Source organism: Silurus aristotelis (genome assembly GCF_946808225.1).
Source record: "Silurus aristotelis genome assembly, chromosome: 6".
Lineage (NCBI taxonomy): Eukaryota > Metazoa > Chordata > Actinopteri > Siluriformes > Siluridae > Silurus > Silurus aristotelis.
The window spans coordinates 7,164,313-7,185,556 of NC_139579.1; the positions used below are offsets into that span (position 1 = coordinate 7,164,313).

The 21,244-nt window shown below is 38.5% G+C and overlaps 1 protein-coding gene across 1 annotated transcript; it reads left to right on the plus strand.

Annotated features, from left to right (window-relative positions):
- Positions 1–507: 507 nt before the first annotated feature.
- ago3b (argonaute RISC catalytic component 3b) lies at positions 508–19,079 on the plus strand. Its single transcript, XM_083544411.1, has 7 exons — positions 508–1,107; positions 13,399–13,570; positions 14,508–14,628; positions 15,879–16,087; positions 16,291–16,427; positions 16,546–16,680; positions 18,930–19,079. The coding sequence occupies exons 1-7, from the start codon at positions 1,089–1,091 to the stop codon at positions 19,019–19,021; spliced, it is 885 nt and encodes a 294-aa protein (XP_083400537.1). The 5' UTR covers positions 508–1,088; the 3' UTR covers positions 19,022–19,079.
- The last annotated feature ends 2,165 nt before the right edge of the window (positions 19,080–21,244 follow it).

Consider the following 21,244-nt stretch of genomic DNA (forward strand, 5'->3'; position numbering starts at 1 on the left):
TTTTATGCTATATGTAAATTCAAATGCAGTATGCAACTAATTGTAAGTAAATAAATAAATGCATACATAAACGAGAAAAACAGATCTGATTTTATTATTATTATTATTATTATTATTATTATTATTATTATTATTATTATTAATATTTATGATTATTATGTTTTTACTATTATGTATTTCTAGTTTTGTTGTTGTTATTCTTATTCTTATTCTTATTCTTATTATTCTTATTTATATTGTTTTAGTTGTTCTTATTCCTATTATTGTTTATTTTATAATTAGATTTTTTTTTGTTAGTTACTCATTTAATATTAGTATTATTGTTTTGTTTATTCTTCTTATTTTTTATTATTGTTAATGTTATAATTATTATATATATATATTGATAATAAAGATGATGATGATGATGATTATAATAATAATAATAGAAATGAGGAAATCAGCCTGTACGCAGGAACTGCGGTAGCGCTGACAACCGAATGACGCGACTCCCGGAAATGACGCGGCGTCCTAAGGTTGGTATTTCCGGTTGGGTCCCACTGACCGTAGTGAGCTGGTAAACCGGTAAGAGGAGACTCGGGACTCGGAGTGAAAAAAACGGCTGCTGGAAGAATCTGTTCATTTTCCCCCGTAACCAGAACTTTTTACAGATAGACACTTATTTATTGTTGTAGCAGGAGGACGCTGTTGGGGGCATTTCAGTGGAGCTTGAAGGTGGTGAACAGCAACAGCTCGGAGTTCAGAGAAAAAGGAGAAGAAGCAGAAAGCAGACTCTGGGGAGTGTTTGAGGAGGATCTGTCTGAGCTGTCATCTGGGAGCAATTAGTTTCCAGCGGTGAGAAATAAAAGGCAGGAAAGGTTAGAAAGAATAGTGTGTATTTATCTTCAGGCAGGAGGAGACACTGCTGAACCGAATGAACCCGAGGCCAAGCTGACCCTCAACCAGCCGGGCCAAGGCTTTCTCAGGCGCACAGAGGAACACCGCGAGAACTTTCTAATCTGGGCCCGAGCAGGAACAACCACCCACCCCAGTCTACCAGCCGGCTGTTGACCCTCCAGAAGCCTCCAATCTGGTCAGAGACCTCATGAATGGAAATCGGCACTACAGGTACCTTCTTCTTCACCACATTTTGCATTTAAAGGTTGCACGTGTGTCTTATTTGTTTAACTAGAAACAGATCATGGTATGAGATGTTTTAGTAAACAGTATGAAGGATGAAGGTGCGGAAAAAATCAGTTTTGGGGTTAAAATAAAAAAAAACAAGCTTTCCGAAATACAAGTTTGGGTCTGTTTGGGGTTTGCATGTTCGTCCTATGAGTCATTTTTCAGCCACAGAAGAGGTTTTGTCGAAGTGAATAAGGAACCACTCACTTGCCCTGTAGACCAGAAATGAGCTCCTGAAGCTCCTGATGTCACGCGTGCCGGTGTTGCGTGCGCGCGCAGGCGGTCGGTCAGGTGCGGCCGGTCTCTCCAGCCGGAAGCATGCTTTGTTGCTAAGCGCCCGTTGCCATGGAGACTCACCGAAGGGCCACCTGGCGTGCCACTGGAAGTGTAATGTTTCACGTTTGAGCACTGAAAAGATTTTACTAGTGAGGAAAAAGATCTGTGAAGGATCTAAAATGCGAATGAACCCAATAAAGAAAGAAATGACGCTCTTATATTGAAAAAGTCATCCACTCGTCCATTTGTCCCCTTGTTCACTTTGGGGGTTGGTTTGACATAAGAGGAATAAAACACTTTTTCTATCACAGTGACTTGTCAAGTAGTAGCTGATATTTAAATATGCGGTCACTGTTTTAACCGGCTGTAGTTACATCTGATGATGATGATGATGATGAATCCCTACGACTCATTTGTTTTACTTCAACTGAAACACATACGGTAGAACCACCAGCATCTCTACAGAACATGAAGTAGAAACAACCACCAGGATCTCTACAGCACATAAAATAGTACCACCAGGAATCTCTACAGCACATGCAGTAGAACAAACTATAAGGTTGACCACATACAGTTGACCTACCAGGATCTCTACAGAACCACCAGGATCTCTACAGAACATACCGAACCACCAGGATCACTATGGCACACGCAGTAGAACCAACAAGATCTCTACAGAATATACATTAGAACCAACCACATACAGAAGAACCACTAGGATCTCTACAGAACGACTCAGATCTCTATGGCACATGTCGTAGAACCACCAGGATTTCTACAGAATATACAGTAGAGCCAACTACATACAGAAGAACCACTAGGATCTCTACAGAACGTACAGTAGAACCACCAGGATTTTTATAGAATATACAGTAGAACCAAACACACAGAAGAATCACCAGGATCTCTACAGAACATACAGTATAAATACCAGCATCTCTTTTTTTTTTTTTTTTTTTCTTTCTTTCTTTCTTTCTTTCTTTCTTTCTTTCTTTCTTTCTTTCTTTCTTTCTTTCCTTCTTTCTATTTGTCAGTGGGACTTAAAAACACTCATGTTATTAACAAAAAAATAACACTTATCGGACAATTATTCTGTAAGGTATTTTAATGCCATATGTGATCAAACATCGAGATTTTATATATATATATATGAGAGAGAGAGAGAATATAGATATAGATATATAATGACAATCTTTTTGTTTGAATGACAGATTTTGCTGAGCGTAGGATATTTCACACTAGTTGTACGTATGTGTGTATGCTCACTTGTCACACTCCACGATCACACTCCACGATCGGTTGCTATAGAAACCATAATGCGCATCGATGGGGCGCATTCATACAGACCTCTGATCTGTAGGTGCGGTTATGGAATATGAAAGAACACCAATCAGAATCGAGAACTCCAGAACACTGGGGTATAAAATTTGGATTAGTAGCTATTTGCGTGAAATCGAATAAACCGCACGTTAGCGTACAATTTTTATTTCTTTTACTAAAACCATTCCAATCGAACGATTCGGTGGACGGTTTACGTGAGACTGTATCTAATCCAATATGGCGTTTACATGTTCCAGCGCTTTCGTTTGTGCAGACTGTGAGAAAGGTCACAGCGCGATTTCGTAGTAAAGGTGTTACAGCGACGCCTACTTATTTGCGATCAGTGCAAACTACAATTACTACATGGCTTTTATTTTGAAGGCCACAATTGTTTTTTTTTAAATTAACGTCACCGGCGCGCTTCTGCACGTCAGCGAATGTGTTGGACGGCCTCCAAGAAATTAGTTTTTATCCCTCAAATATGTCAACTAACATTAAACAAAGAAAAATCGAGCAGAATGAAGAGCAATTCAGATCTTCTCTTAGTGATGATTATCTGTGTGCTGTTCTTCACTTATTCACCTCTGATATTTTCCTTCAGACTTTAGTGCACTTGCCCAAAGCAGGCCAGATTTCTCTCACTGAACCAAACAAAAAACACTGGGTGCAGTAATTTATTTATTTATTTATTTATTTGCATAAATGAATGTGATGTTGGTCTTGGACTAGTTACTAAAGTTATGATGCTATTTTTAAAATGCTATATATAAAATAATTTTTTTTTTTTAAATAAATGTTTCTTAAATATTGCAATAATTCTTTGACTGTGTGACTTTTGGTTCGCTGTTTTTTATTAATGCGAGTTGACGCTGCTATTTCACTTCAAGTTACAATGCTATTTTTTTTTTTAAAACGTTGCTAAAGTTGACATTTTCTAAACTGTTTTTGTGCTCATTATTTTTTTTATAAATATATATATATATATATATATATATATATATATATATATATATATATATATATATATAAAATTCTATCGTCCACATTTTCTCCCTGTACTGATTCACTTACTGTAGTATACTATAGTGGGATTTCATATATATTGGAACTTGATCAAATCTATTATAAGCAGCAAGTGTATATGAAATATACGAAGATGTGCGGAATACCGCGTCGTGCAAATCAATTCAGTGATTACAAGCGCACAGTAAAAAAAAAAAAGGATTGTGTGTATCTTCTGCAAAGGAAGCGATGGGCCGATACGAGATCTGATACCGAAATCGCACGGAGATTTGAGATTTTTTTGTTCCTCAAGTAACGGGTCTTATAAAGTAACCTTTTTTTAATGCACAATTCCTCGAGCAAATTTTTTGCTCCGTTTAGTCCATTTAACTACACCGGAGCGGAGCACCGTGTTTTCCCACGGACCATTATCACTGACGCACCAACCACTTAACTCTGGAGCGCTCTGGACAGGGAACACACGCTTCAAAATAGGGAGAAAACTGATTTTTATAGAAGCAGGTTTATAGCACTGTTTTTTTTTTCTCTCTCTCTCTCTCGTAATTCTCGAGCACAGTCAACCCCTTCATAGTGGCAGAAAGCTTTACACTTTGAAAACGGATGTTTACGAGAAATTAACTCTGAATTGTATGTGTGTGTGTGTATATATATATATATATATATATATATATATATATATATATATATATATATATATATATATATATATATATATATATATATATATATATATATACACAGGAAAAAATAAGACACGTCTCCTAAAACTAACAAGAAATTTATATATATATATATATATATTACTTGTTAGTTTTAGGAGATGTGTCTTATTTTCTCCTGTATATTTAGTATCGCGTTTTAATAAAGAAAAAGTACTTCTTATTCGATTAATCTTTGGAATAATCGTTAGGATTCTCGATTACTAAAATGATCGATAGCTACAGCTACGGTTTAACGCGTTTACACACGCAGGCAGAATTAAGCTTTTTGTTCGGTTTATAGAAAGGTTTATCCCACCCTTCTCAAACCGATTACAATTTCATTCGGTTTGCGCATTTTCACTCGGATTGGACTTTTAAACCCGATTACTTTGCTCCATGTGAACGCACCTGCTGTTCGGGCTGAGTTTGTTCCGTTTGTTTATGCATAGTCTTTGCAGTTATGAAGAAAACCCCAAAGTGTAGAACTGTTGTACAGGGTTTACGCGGAGGGCACCGAGTGTGAAGGATGTGTAGGCGAACGAACGACGGGAACGAGCTTGTCTTGTTCAAGCACTTGTACTCGTGACTATTTAAGGAAGCACCCGTTTTGTTATGGCTTGTTTGTATCGACGAAGTTGCCATGGAGAGAGAGGAGTGGGAGAAAGGGCTGGGCCACATGGGTTGGGTTGGTATGGCAACGTCTCCCTGGGAACTGGAGTTTCGTTCACTTGCTTTCCACCATCAACACGTTTTCTGCACATCCCCCGTTCATCACTCGCGCTGGGCCTCGACGCTCGCGGGGGATTCAATCTTACTCACAATTCCGACAATTCCATGGGAAAAAAGTCGCTAAAAAGGTGTGCACACCTGACCGTTATATATGTTTGTGCTTTCTGAACCTCCCATTCTTTCTGAGCATCCGATTCTAAAGGGAGGTACTGATGTAAGCGAGGTCAGCATGAAAACATTCAAAGGTGTTCAATAGGGTTCTGGTCAGAGCTCTATAGCAGGCCACTGAAGATCTTCCACTCCAGCTTATCTTCATAGAGCTGGCTTGTACACAGGGGCATTGTCGTGCTGGAACAGGTTTGTGTCTCCTAGTTCAGGTGAAGGGAAACTCTCATGCCACAGCATCCAGACATCCTGTATAATTATGTGCCTCCATCGTTGTGGTAGCAGTTTGCTGAAAAAATGCAGGTGTCCCTAAACTTTGTGTATTTTAATTTTTTTTGTATAACGTGTAGCCATCTCACTGTCTGTTCGCTGTCTGTTTCCAAACGTTGTGCAAATGGTATATCATCGGTCAAGACCTAGGGCTTTGATTTAGAAGGTCTTGAGTTCAGATCCCAGCACCACCAAGCTGCTGGTTCGAATCTTATTACGGTTTGCGAGTCATGGATCACATCATTCTTCGGATCAGCAAAAAAGGGGGAGGAGACAAATCTAATTTGCTTTCCATTAATGACAAGAAAAGTTACGGCAAAGAAAATACTCCTATTCTTGCGTTTAAAAATCCGCGGAAGGCATTTTAAGTTCTTCTGCTTCTCCGCTAGCCGTTGTTGTTGATCGATTAACACGTGGCGTTTACATGAACACATGTCCGCTTTGTGTAGTTACAAAATGACTTAAAAAGCAATATTAAAAAAAACGTCTTTTAATTGGGATTAATCAGAATAAATAAATAAAAGAGCAATTAATCCGCGGTTAACATGTGCGCCAAACCTTGAGTCGTGATCCGTACGCCTCTGCTGGGCCCTTAAACAAGGCCCTTAACCAGCAGCTGCTCACTTATATAACAAGATAATTGTAATTCATCTGGATAACGGCGTCTGCCAAAACCCATTCACAATAACAAAACGCAACACGACTTTTCAAACCGTTAGGAAACTTTAACTTTAATCTTTTAAACGCTAAACGATCAATTTAATAATAATAGAAACACTTAAGGACACCGTATAGTAGAGTGACATCATAAAATCTACAGCTATTTAACTGGTAAAATTAGTCAGAAAAGCGAATCTGAACAGATGAGTTTCGATGCCTGATTTAAAAGTGATCACTGTATGTGGATTTATAAAGAACGAGGGAGATCCGCTCGATGGAGGAGATTCTAGTAATTGAACGGGCAGCTGAGTTCTGAACCAATTGAAGTTTATAAAGGAGTTTGTAAGGTAACCAAACAGAAGAGAGTTACAATATATTCAGTGCGTGAGGTAACTAGAGCATGTACAAGATGGAAGTACGCAGACCGAGTGATATTGTTCACATGCTTTTTAAAAGACAATGTATTATCAAGGATGACACCCAGACTCTTGACCTGACAAGATGAGGAGATTGTGATTGGAATACCGCATTGTGGCAAATCAATTCAGTGTTCACAAGAGCGCAGTAAAAAAAAAAATCTTGTGTCTATCTTCTGCTAAGGAAGTGGTGAATGGGCTGATACGGATGCCAAGTGAACAGGAGGCAGCCGAAATCCCACGGAGATTTGAGGAAACGCATTTTTGTCTTTAAAAAAGTACTCGTTTTTAGTGCCGAAACGATTCCTTGAGTAATTCGAATACAAAAAAAATCATTAAGGCAAATTACTCGCTTTGTTTTGTCCATTTAACTACACTCAGAGCACCGTGTTCCCCCGCAGACCATTATTACTAAAAAGAATGAAAAAATGGAGGAACGAGTAGAAAACAGTGAGGGGGAGGAGAAGATTCATAAGAAAACCCATTTTTGTAACATTAAATAAAAAGTTGGCCTAATTCTAACTTTTTTTCCTCTCAATTCTGACATTATTTCTCAGGTTTTTTTTGCCAATCGGGCAGCGTCACCCCTTTGTAGTGGCAGAAAGCTTTACACTTTAAAAATAAAATGGGCTACAATCAATAAATCGCACGGTATCCAACTGAGCACTCTTTCTAACAATCAGCTCTGGAGGAGACTGAACAAGACAGATGAAGCAGAGGAGCCTCATTCCTACACCAACAGCTTCAAACTTCAGGCCCACAACACGGGTACCGGTGGATGCACCAGAAATGTCGGATGTTTACGAGAAAAAAACTTTTTTTAAGGTGGTTGAAACAGGCTTCCATAGGATTCAGGCTAAAGAAAGAGACAGAAGTTTTCCAAAGTATTGGATCATTTCAAACTAAAAATAAACAAAACACGGTGCAGAAATGTCGGATGTTTACGAGAAATAAAGTCGGAATCGCGAGTTTATGTATTTGCATGTTCATGTAATATGGCAATTAAATGCACTAATGGATTTAGTTTTTACAGAATTTCTTGTATGTAATTTAGCAGTAAAATATAAATAAAAATTTAAGAGCTGTCTTATTTTCTCTTGAATAAAGAAAAAGTACTTCTTATCCGATAACCCGATTAATCGTTTTGAGTGATCGGGAGAATAGTCGATTACTAAAATAATCGAGAAAATCTTCTCGATATGCAAATCCGGAATTCCGGAGCGAACGCTGGCGCTGCCTTATCTTGTTTGTTATTTAATGTTCGATTACTGTTGCCTTTCCTGGTCGTTTTGACTAATATTCAAATATATTCGAAGGTGGTTGTTCTTACAATATAAATATATTAATATGCTCATATCATCCAGCATATCATCACTACAGACGTTACCTGCCTCTGATTGGGATTTGTTTGGTCGTTCTCGGTATAAAGATCTAAGATTTTGTGATCATACTATCAGTATTCCATTGTCATCCCCTCACCCAAAAATATACTAAAGGAAGTAATCGCCTACACAATTAAAAATTTCAGTAAACCAAACTTAACAAAACAAAAGTTAAAATTCAAAGCCAGGTCATGACTCTGCTCATTTACATGTACCGACGCCCACAAAACCCCATTTAAACTCGATCGTATATTCTATATCTAAAAAGCGCATGCATTTATAATACACTCAGGAGAAGCAGGAACGACAATTTTTCTTGTGTGGACAGAAGAAGAAATAAAAAATAAAAAACCCTGATAAACCAAGCCTTTATTTGCACCATTTCACAACAAAATATTGATTATGTGCCTCTGCTTCAACAAACAAATAAAATGCAATATCATCATGGAAAGTGCGACACTTTTTACCCCTCCAAGTAAAAGTGTCCCCTGCCCTCTTTCTAACAATCGTTTCTAACAACTCGGGTTCTAACAGGAACCATGTACACTCGTAATATTAAATGTAGAAATGTGCATTACTTTTCGAGAAAAAAAATATTAATTTTGTGTGTAAAAATTATGGCCAAAATCAGCTTTTAAAATAGAACTGGAAGGGGAGGGGCAGGGGATTTTCGAGTTTAAAACTTAGAATTTTTAAGTTGTAAGTCGAAATGTTCAAGTTTAAAATTCTGACTATTGAAACTAATATAATGAAAAAAATAATTGTATTAAACCTGGAAATTTTTAAGGAAAAAATATTCAACATTTTGTATTTAAAACTCTTAAATCTGTGGGGTTTTAATTTTAATTAAGGAAGAAAACCGCATATACACGTTGCATTGTTGGGCAGACGTCACGTGTTTTGCATTAAGACTGGCATTTTCCCTTGGATTTACAAGGAAATACTTGTTATTTTAGCTCTGAATCACCAGATCCTCATACTCAACATTTTCTAGTTTAAAACTTAAAGAATTTAATTTTCGTTATATTAATTTTTGTTGTTTTCCTATATTCTGAATTTTAAACTTGAAAATTTCGACTTACAACCTCAAATTCAAAGTTTTAAACTCTGAAATTCTCTGCTCCTCCCCTTCCAGTTCTTTTTTTATAAAATCCTATATTGGCAGTAATACACCGTCATATTATATGTGGATTTCTTTCTTCGTAGAACCCCACGTGTAACTGTTCGATTTTACACACAAAACTTTTATAAAAGTCGGTTTCCGATGTAGGGCGACGAGATCTGGGGTGCGGTCTGCGTTCCAGTTCATTCCAAAGGTGTTCAGAGCTCTATAGCCAGCTGCTTAAGATCTTCCACTACGAACCCGAAAGCATATCATCCTGGAGCTGGCTTTGCGCATGTGTCATCCTGGACCAAGTTTAGGTCTTCGAGTTCAAGTAATGGGGAAAATGTAATTCTACCACATTCAAAGACATTATATACAATTGTGTGTCTGTAGCTTTGTGGTAACACTTTGGGGAATAACCCAGATTGCTGTGCTCTGTAGTGAAAGAGACATAAAACTGATTACTTCAGTTTGTAATCACACCTTTGAAAATAAATAAATAAATAAATAAATAAATAAATAAATAAATAAATAAATAAAAGAGAACAAGCTTCCAGATACAGTGACAGTTTTTTCTCATGTTTTAAACTGCTTTATTTTAAGAACTTAATAATCTGAACTGATGACTGAGGGGAATCTAGTGAACTTCTGACTATTTCCCTACCATTGTTGCGAAGGAGGTTGACCCTGCTAATCAAAATGCTCTCATTTTCTAAAATTTAAACTTGATTTTAAACTCTGTAGCTTTGCTTTAGCTTGATGTAATTGCAATATTGCGGGGGTTTTTTTTGTTGTTTTTTTCTTCTTCCTTCACCACATCCATAAACCTCCTCCTTGGTCTTCCTCTTTTCCTCCTTCCTGGTGGCTCCATCCTCAGCATTCTCCTACAGCTATACCCCATGTCCCTCCTCTGCACATGTCCAAACCATCTCAATCTCACCTCCCTTACCTTGTCTCCAAAACGTCCTACATGTGCTGTCTCTTTAATAAACTCGTTTCTAATTCTGTCCAACGTCCAACGTCACTCCCAACGAAAACCTTAACATCTTCAGCTCTGCTACCTCTAGTCTAAGTCTGCTGAAACAAGTCCAAAGCTCTTGTACATCTCTCTTGCTTACTCTCTACACAGCACAACAGACCGGGCTTCATTTATCAAACGTTTAGTAAAATTGTGTGTAAATGTTTTTGCCTAAACCAAAAACCGATCCACAAAGGTTTCAGAATGCTGATTTTTTCTTTTCACTTGAAGACCAAATGGAAAGTCAAGTTTTGACTTGTATTATATGCATATAAAAATATGTATTATATGATTTGAATTCTGCTTTTTCCATGAAACGATGCATTCCACATTGCCCTTCCTGCACAGCTGCACTTTATTAGGACCGTTTTAATTTCAACATTTGACATGCTTTCATGGGTGTAAATGCTGCGATATACAGTGGGTACGGAAAGTATTCAGACCCCCTTAAATTTTTCACTCTTCGTTATATTGCAGCCATTTGCTAAAATAATTTAAGTTCATTCTTCTTCCTCATGAATGTACACATAGCACCCCATACTGACAGAAAAACACAGAATTGTTGACATTGTTGCAGATTTATTAAAAAAGAAAAACTGAAATATCACACGGTCCTAAGTATTCAGACCCTTTGCTGTGACACTCATATATTTAACTCCGGTGCTCTCCATTTCTTCTGATCATCCTTGAGATGGTTCTACACTTTCATTTGAGTCCAGAAATTTTTGATTATACTGATTGGACTTGATTAGGAAAGCCACACACCTGTCTATATAAGACCTTCCAGATCACAATGCATGTCAGAGCAAATGAGAATCATGAGGTCAAAGGAACTGCCTGAAGAGCTCAGAGACAGAATTGTGGCAAGGCACAGATCTGGCCACGGTTCCAAAAAAATTTTGCTGCACTTAAGGTTCCTAAGAGCACAGTGGCCTCCATAATCCTCAAATGGAAGACGTTTGGGACGACCAGAACCATTCCTAGAGCTGGCCGACCGGCCAAACTGAGCTATCGGGGGAGAAGAGCCTTGGTGAGAGAGGTAAAGAAGAACCCAAAGATCACTGTGGCTAAGCTCCAGAGATGCAGTCGGGAGATGGAAGAAAGTTGTAGAAAGTCAACCATCACTGCAGCCCTCCACCAGTCGGGGCTTTATGGCAGAGTGGCCCGACGGAAGCCTCTCCTCAGTGTAAGACACATGAAAGCCCGCATGGAGTTCTCCAAGATGGTGAGAAATAAGATTCTCTGGTCTGATGAGACCAAGATAGAACTTTTTGGCCTTAATTCTAAGCGGTATGTGTGGAGAAAACCAGGCACTGCTCATCACCTGTCCAATACAGTCCCAACAGTGAAGCATGGTGGTGGCAGCATCATGCTGTGGGGGTGTTTTTCAGCTGCAGGGACAGGACGACTGGTTGCAATCGAGGGAAAGATGAATGCGGCCAAGTACAGGGATATCCTGGACAAAAACCTTCTCCAGAGTGCTCTGGACCTCAGACTGGGCCGAAGGTTTACCTTCCAACAAGACAATGACCCTAAGCACACAGCTAAAAAAAACGAAGGAGTGGCTTCACAACAACTCCGTGACTGTTCTTGAATGGCCCAGCCAGAGCCCTGACTTAAACCCAATTGAGCATCTCTGGAGAGACCTAAAAATGGCTGTCCACCAACGTTTACCATCCAACCTGACAGAACTGGAGAGGACCTGCAAGGAGGAATGGCAGAGGATCCCCAAATCTAGGTGTGAAAGACTTGTTGCATCTTTCCCAAAAAGACTCCTGGCTGTATTAGATCAAAAGGGGGCTTCTACTAAATACTGAGCAAAGGGTCTGAATACTTAGGACCGTGTGATATTTCAGTTTTTCTTTTTTAATATATCTGCAGCAATGTCAACAATTCTGTGTTTTTCTGTCAGTATGGGGTGCTATGTGTACATTCATGAGGAAGAAGAATGAACCTAAATGATTTTAGCAAATGGCTGCAATATAACAAAGAGTGAAAAATTTAAGGGGGTCTGAATACTTCCGTACCCACTGTATGTGTATATTGTGCACATTTGATTTCTTTTCCATTATTACAGCTCTATTATTATGTTCATCATCCAACTACTCTGTTTTACCTTTAATCTTTTACATTTAAAAATGTCTTTTATTCATATCCACTTTATATGTATATTTATTGTGCAAAACAATTATTTCAGCACATGCTATACTGTGGTCAAAAGTTTGCAGACACCTGACTATATGATTTGTACTTTTTGAACATCCCGTTCCATATTTCCTCCCCATTTCCTGTTATAGTAACCTCCACTCTTCTGGGAAGATGTTCCACTAGATTTGGGAGTTTGTACTCATTCAACCACAAGGATTTTATTAAAGTCAGGTTAATGAATGGTACCTAAGGAACCATGGTACATCCATTGTTCAGAGTCGAGAGCTCTATAGGAGGCTACTCAAGATCTTCCGCTCCAATCCAAGTAAAGCATATGTTCATGGAGCTGATTTGGGTCTCGTAGTGCAAGTGAAGGGAAAATGTAATGCTGCGGCATCCATAGACATCCTGTACAATTGTGTGTTCAGAGAGAAGAACCACATATGGCTGGAAAAGTCACACATACAGAGTCGCTAACCCCCAAACACATTTTTTGATAAGACCTCAGGAGAGACGTTTATAATTATGTAAAGAAACCTGGTATTTTTACATTTCCAAAATCAAACGGCTTGAAATAATGAGCCGATTAAAATCCAGTCTGTTTAAGTAGTAATAAAGCGTCCTTACACCAAGACCTCTGTTTTCGTTGTCCTTATAACAACGTGTCTCTTGCACTTTTGTACAGTCACATTAACGAGTCTGCGTTCGTATTCCGGTATTTACGGTGTATATACAGTATTTCAGAAATGCAAAACCTGCAGTCATGTCGCATTCAGGTCTCTCAGCGATTTCCTGATAGCAGAAAAAAACATTTTTACACATTGTAAGGGTTTGAAGGAATTCACTAGGTTTTTTAAAGAGCAATTTTAATAATGGACATTGTCATGAAAACAGCTTTATAGCAAAAACTTTGTAATTGTATGAGTTTCTACTGGTTCTCACTAACACTTTAGGGATAATTCACGTTTGGTCTAATGATGTTCTACTGATGGTCTAATGATGTTTTTTTGTGTGTACGCAGGAGCCGTTGGGGCTGCGCCCCTGTTCTCCATGCCACGCAGGCCTGGCTATGGCACCATGGGGAAGCCCATCAAGCTGCTGGCCAACTGCTTCCAAGTGGACATCCCAAAGATGGATGTCTACCTGTACGAGGTGGACATCAAGCCGGAGAGATGTCCACGCCGTGTCAACAGGTTTTTTTTTGTTTTGTTTTTTTTGGGGAAAGAAATGATTGTGTGTGTGTGTGTGTGTGTGTGTGTGTGTGTGTGTGTGTGTGTGTGTGTGTGTGTGTGTGTGTGTGTGTGTGTGTACTCTCATTTCTCTTATCTTCATTTGAGATCGGTGCCCAAACTCGGTGCCCAAACATGGCTTTTATTTTAACGGCCACTATTGTTTTTCTTTATTAACGTCACCAGTGCGCTTATGCAAGAAATATGAGCTTTTAGCCCCCAAATATGCCAACTAACATTAAAAAAAAAAAGTAAAATTGACAGGTTTTTAACGTGTTTTCGAAATATTTGTTTGCTGATATCAAAGGCACAGCTGTGTGCTTAATGTGTGGAGAACATGTTTTTAAAATGCTAAAAAATAAAATAAAATTGAATAAAATAAAAATAAAAATAATTTTCTACAGAGTTTTAAAAAAAAATGTGCAGAATTATTGCACCACACGTTCTTATTTCTTATTTATATACATATATATATATATATACATTTTTACTGTTTCTTATAGTGGGATTTCATATATATTGGAACTTACTTAAGTATATTATAAACAATACGTGTATATTAAATATATTATATGTATTCCTGCCCTATAAAACCATTCCAATTTCTCATGTGGCCCTTTTGGAAAGATAACTGCAGGGGTGCTGTACATAGACTACAGTGTGTTGCTCCATGCTGAAACAGGTTTGGGTCTCCTAGTTTAGGTGAATGGGAAATGTGAGGCATCTAAAGACGTTTCAATACAACTTTGTGGTAACAGATCAGGGAAGAAGCACAGATGGCTGAAAAAGTCACGTTTCCAAATACTTTTGTAAATGTAGTGTATGTTTTCCAGCAGAAAGAGACTGTATTCCAAGCTATGACAATAAACATGTGTATTTTGTTCCCTTTGGTAACTTCTAGGGAGGTTGTGGACTCCATGGTGCAGCATTTTAAAGTGACCATCTTCGGAGACAGAAGGCCGGTCTATGACGGCAAGAGGAGCCTGTACACCGCACACTCGCTACCAGTTGCTGCAGCAGGAGTAAGACACATGCACACGCACACATACACACATGCACAAAACCTGAATAAATTCATCTATTTGAGCCACTTTTGACAATCGAAAAAATTTTTTTTATAAAAGACGCACATGCTTTGCTCTGTGAATCCTAACGCATTTAAAGGAAATGACACGTGAAAGATTTCGGGTGCCATAACCATTCGAACCACGCAACAACTAAAAGCAAAGAGCGTCCGAGCGCGACGGGCCGATTTGCACATCATCGTAGCGTTACGGCTATCGGATTTCAGCCTGACCAACCGCAGACTGTAATAATGTAAAACCATCCCATGAAATGTACTGACCTTTTCCTCAGACATTACACTGAAACAAAAATGAGTCAATGTGGCAACCATTTCTTCTCCATCATCTTGGCAAACTCGTGCTACATTGGTCCTTCTACTATCTTCTGTACTTTACTCCAAAGCTGAAGTATGCAGTACTCGACCATCACATTAATGCGAGTTGGTATTAAAAAAGTCTTAAGACAAGAAAGTACTCTATTTATCTGCATTTGCACACAATCACCTTAAAATGGTCCCCTCGCACAGCAATACAGTGCCCCCAGTGTTTCTGCCATTCCTAGGTGTACCCTGGAAGTCTTGTCGAGCACATTTTGCTATCCGCACCGTATCTCGCCGGACAATGTCTTTTGGCACACTGACTTATGAAGGTCAGTGCTCCCTGTGACTGTGCGTGCAGCCTTGTGCTGCCATCTGTTGGCGTGTTACAAAACAAGTCTCGAATTGGTCTGAGCACTGACAAGACCTTTTTGAAGCAGCTTCTGCACCTGAATCCTAGCACGTGGACTCAACTTCTTTGATTGACCCTTAAGAGGTCTGTTCTAAATGGAACCCGTCTTGGAAAACCTCTGTATGACCCTGGTCACTGTACTATAACTTAGTTTCAGGGTGTTTACCGATCTTCTTATAGCCTTCTTTGTGAAGCGCAACAGTTCTGAAATCCTCAGAGAGTCTTTACCATGAGGTGCCATGTTGAACATCCAGTGGTCAGTATGAGAGAATTGTACTCAAAGCACCAAATTTTTACTTCTCTAATACAGGATACACACGTTTGTGTGGTCCTGTCATCAGACAAAAACATAACCATGATGAGATTATGTATATGTGTATATTTTATTCTAGTTTTGGAGCTTACTAAATACATTTATTGCCTTCGTTATTAGAATTCAAAATGCCGTCTCATCACTTTCATTTCTCTGCTTTGTGCAGGTGGACCTAGACGTGACCTTACCTGGCGAAGGAGGCAAAGATCGACCCTTTAAAGTCTCTATAAAGTTTGTATCGCTGGTCAGCTGGCACATGTTGCACGAGGTACTGACTGGTCGAAGTACACATGAGCCTCTGGAGCTGGACAAGCCAATCAGCACCAACCCTGTACACGCTGTAGATGTGGTGCTTCGCCACCTGCCCTCCATGAGGTAAACCCTGTGCTTTTACAAACCGAACGTCTGTATGTCTACCTAGTTATTCTGATCGTTTGCTTTGGTCTGTCACGGAAAGCATTGTACAGGGCCATTCTCAGATTTGTTTTGAAGTACACGGGATTTGTCCTGGATTGGATTTAAATACACGATTCCATCAAAAGTGTGTTCAAACTTCTGTGGGTGTCTGTTTCGTTTAGGTACACACCAGTAGGCCGGTCGTTCTTCTCCTCTCCTGAAGGTTATGATCATCCTCTGGGTGGAGGCAGGGAGGTGTGGTTCGGTTTCCACCAATCCGTGAGGCCTGCAATGTGGAAGATGATGTTAAACATAGACGGTTGGTGCAGAACTTCCTTGGCTCGCGTAGTTCAACCGAAATATATTGCACATAGTTTTGTCACGTAAGATCGGAACTCACTTTGTTTTTGTTTTTGTTACGTTCACCCTGATAATAGTATCGGCTACGGCGTTCTACAAAGCCCAGCCCGTGATCCAGTTCATGTGCGAGGTTCTGGACATCCATAACATTGACGAGCAGCCACGCCCACTGACTGACTCGCACAGAGTCAAATTCACCAAAGAAATCAAAGGTGTGTATGCGTGCGCGTCTTGGGATCGGCTGCTACGGCCTAACCCGTGTTTAGATCAGTGTGATTTTACACACCGTTCCGACTAGACTGCCGTTTTGAATAGGAAAATTTTAATTTGAATGTTCGAAATAAAGAAAAGAACATACGATCACTAGACTGGCTAGAGAGCTTTTCGCATCAGGTTCATTCTGATGGTTCTCATTCAATCAGGTGTGCGATTCGCAACACCGTTAATAAGGCTTATTTATTTATTTATTTATTTTTAATCAGTGTGATGGCTGACCAATTGTGAATCACTGCCTTGTTTTTCAGCAGTTTGCTCTACTTTTGCCTCTTCCAAATCTCTGGTGAAGTGACATTCGTCCTCACACACATTTACTCCTTCTTAAAGGGTAGAACTGTAATTATGAAGAACTTATTCTGTATTATATGTAACTGGCGTTCTGAGTACATTTTCTTCTTTTAACATTTGTTCAGCCAGTCATAAGACATTGCATACTTATACTATATATATATATATCAGGCATAACACTACGGTGGAGGTTCCTTGCAAGTTGGGGTCTGCATTTCTGCAACTTTGACCAGGACCAGTGTCATCAGTCCTGAGAAATGCATGCAGATGCTTATTCATCATTCACTACCACCAGACAAGGTGTCTGATTGGCCCCAAACATATCCTGCAGCAGGACGACGACCCCAAACGTACAACCAATATAATTAAGAACCATCTTTAACATGGAGAAAGAACAAGGAGTCCTGGAAAGTATGAGTTTTGGCCTCTACATCATTGGTCCCCAACCCTCGGGTCAGTCAATTGGTACCGGGCCGCACAGAAAGAATACATAACTTACATATTTCTGTTTTATTTATTATCTGATTCTGAACGATGTTTTATTTTGGAAAATGATTGGATTCTTTCCACCACATCTGTCTATGACTCACTCTTGATGCATGTCATGATGTTTGCCTCTGTCACATGTCTTACCAACATTCACTACCTCCTTAAAGGAGCTGCTCCGACCGCTAACACATAATACGTTAACGCTAAATTAAAACCCCCAAGCGAGCAAAATGAACAAAAAAACAACCCAGTGGATTCACATGTATTATTATATTTAGAAAATATCGTTTTTTATGCCAGTCGTATCGTTTTATTTTGTTGTATTTATCCGCCACACCTTAAAGGCCGGTTCGTAAAAATATTGTCTGACATTAAACCGGTCCGTAGCGTAAAAAAGGTTGGGGACCGCTGATCTAGAGAGCCTTCATCTCATCTCAACATCATAGAGTCTGTCTGGGATTACATGAAGAGACAAAAAGATTTGAAGCAGCCCACATCCACAGATCATCTATGGCCAGTTCTCCAAAGTGTTTGAAACGAACTACCTGCTAAGTTCCCTCAAAATCTGTGTGCAAATGTACCTAGAAGAATTGATGCTGTTTATTAATTGTCCCCTTGTTTCCATTTTGATCAAAATAAAGCACTTATTATTTGAAAGCGTTCTCATTTGCAACGTTGTCAATTGACAGTGTTGAACCAAAAAAAAAAAGAAGATTTGCCAATGGCTTGAGGTTTCAGGTTGCAGTTGGGCTCTCCCACTACCGGCAAAAAGAACAAGTATGTGTGCGAGCAGAAGTGACAGTTGAGAAAAGAAGCAGCGTGTAGGGCTTGGATTGCGATCGCAGTGGATATCTTGAGCGAGTTTTACCCGTTCCACACATGTATATTTATTTCCTTCCTGTGGTTTCAGCTTCAGTAACGGATTTTTAGTACAGATTTACCACCATGCACACACCAGATAATATTCTGTGCTCTCTGTGTCATGATAAAACTAAGATTTCTATTATAATTTTAAAATCATAAAAAAAATTTTTTTAGATTTGTTAATTTAATATTACTATATTCATATCGCTGTATGTCCAGGTGCAATATTTTAATAGTTTTAATATATCAAGCAGCCCTAGTTTTGAGAAATCTTATTTTGCTCTTGTGCCATTTATATTTATTGATTTATTTGTATTTTTATTGCATATAAAAAAAAACAAATGTAGAACTAAAATTGCATAGTCCGATTGGATCGCTTTTCCACGCCTCACCACACCCTGCACGCTCTATAATTAATATATACAGATGTTATATTTAATGAAATACAAGAAAATATGCTTTTTGGATATCAGGATATCAGTATGCCAATAATCAGTAATATCAATATCAATCAATAATCCGAATCTCTACTCCTTTCTTTCAGGTCTGAAGGTGGAAGTGACTCACTGCGGCACCATGAGGAGAAAGTACAGGGTGTGCAACGTCACCCGTCGGCCTGCCAGCCACCAAACGTGAGTGCCTGGAGCCCTGAGGCGTTGCAGCTTTCATTGCACCCGACTACGATTGGCCTGTTTAACAGCATAAAAAAAAAAATAATAATTGTTTAATTAAATAGGGTTCTAAGAAAAGTTCTATATATTTAGAATTCATTTAATATTCTCACGTTTCATTCAATACATTCAGAATCCATTCAATATATTCAGGGTTTTTATTCAATTCTCTCATTATTTCAATTTCCCAAATAATATTTAAATATATAATAATATATAAATTCCAATTTATTTAAACTATTCAATTATATTTTATATATATATATAATGTATATGTGTGTATGTATGTATATATATATATATATATATATATATATATATATATATATATATATATATATATATATATATATGTATGTGTATATATATATGTACATGTGTGTGTGTATATATATATATATATATATATATATATATATATATATATATATATATGTATGTATGTATGTATGTATGTATGTATGTATGTATGTATGTATGTGTATATATATATATATATATATATATATATATATATATATATATATATATATATATATATATATATATATATATATATATATATATATGTGTGTGTGTGTGTATATATATGTATATGTGTGTGTATATATATATATATATATATATATACAGTGAGGAAAATAAGTATTTGAACACGCTGTTATTTTGCAAGTTCTCTCACTTAGAAATCATGGAGGGGTCTGAAATTGTCATCGTAGGTGCATGTCCACTGTGAGAGACATAATCTAAAAAAAAAATCCAGAAATCACAATGTATGATTTTTTAACTATTTATTTGTATGATACAGCTGCAAATAAGTATTTGAACACCTGAGAAAGTCAATGTTAATATTTGGTACAGTAGCCTTTGTTTGCAATTACAGAGGTCAAACGTTTCCTGTAGTTTTTCACCAGGTTTGCACACACTGCAGGAGGGATTTTGGCCCACTCCTCCACACAGATCTTCTGTAGATCAGTCAGGTTTCTGGCCTGTCGCTGAGAAACACGGAGTTTCAGCTCCCTCCAAAGATTCTCTATTGGTTAGGTCTGGAGACTGGCTAGGCCACACCAGAACCTTGATATGCTTCTTACAGAGCCATTTCTTGGTTATCCTGGCTGTGTGCTTTAGGTCATTGTCATGTTGGAAGACCCAGCCTCGACCCATCTTCAATGCTCTAACTGAGGGAAGGAGGTTGTTCCCCAAAATCTCACAATACATGGCCCCGGTCATCCTTTCCTTAATACAGTGCAGTCACCCTGTCCCATGTGCAGAAAAACACCCCCAAAGCATGATGCTACCACCCCCATGCTTCACAGTAGGGATGGTGTTCTTGGGATGGTACTCATCATTCTTCTTCCTCCAAACACATTTAGTAGAATTATGACCCAAAAGTTCTATTTTGGTCTCATCTGACCACATGACTTTCTCCCATGACTCCTCTGGATCATCCAAATGGTCATTGGCAAACTTAAGACGTGCCTGGACATGTGCTGGTTTAAGCAGGGGAACCTTCCGTGCCATGCATGATTTCAAACCATGACGTCTTAGTGTATTACCAACAGTAACCTTGGAAACGGTGGTCCCAGCTCTTTTCAGGTCATTGACCAGCTCCTCCCGTGTAGTTCTGGGCTGATTTCTCACCTTCCTTAGGATCATTGAGACCCCACGAGGTGAGATCTTGCATGGAGCCCCAGTTCGAGGGAGATTGACAGTCATGTTTAGCTTCTTCCATTTTCTAATGATTGCTCCAACAGTGGACCTTTTTTCACCAAGCTGCTTGGCAATTTCCCTGTAGCCCTTTCCAGCCTTGTGGAGGTGTACAGTTTTGTCTCTAGTGTCTTTGGACAGCTCTTTGGTCTTGGCCATGTTAGTAGTTGGATTCTTACTGATTGTATGGGGTGGACAGGTGTCTTTATGCAGCTAACAACCTCAAACAGGTGCATCTAATTTAGGATAATAAATGTAGTGGAGGTGGACATTTTAAAGGCAGACTAACAGGTCTTTGAGGGTCAGAATTCTAGCTGATAGACAGGTGTTCAAATATTTATTTGAAGCTGTTTCATACAAATAAATAGTTTAAAAATCATATATTATGATTTCTGGATTTATTTGTTTTGATTATGTCTCTCACAGTGGACATGCACCTACGATGACAATTTCAGACCCCTCCATGATTTCTAAGTGGGAG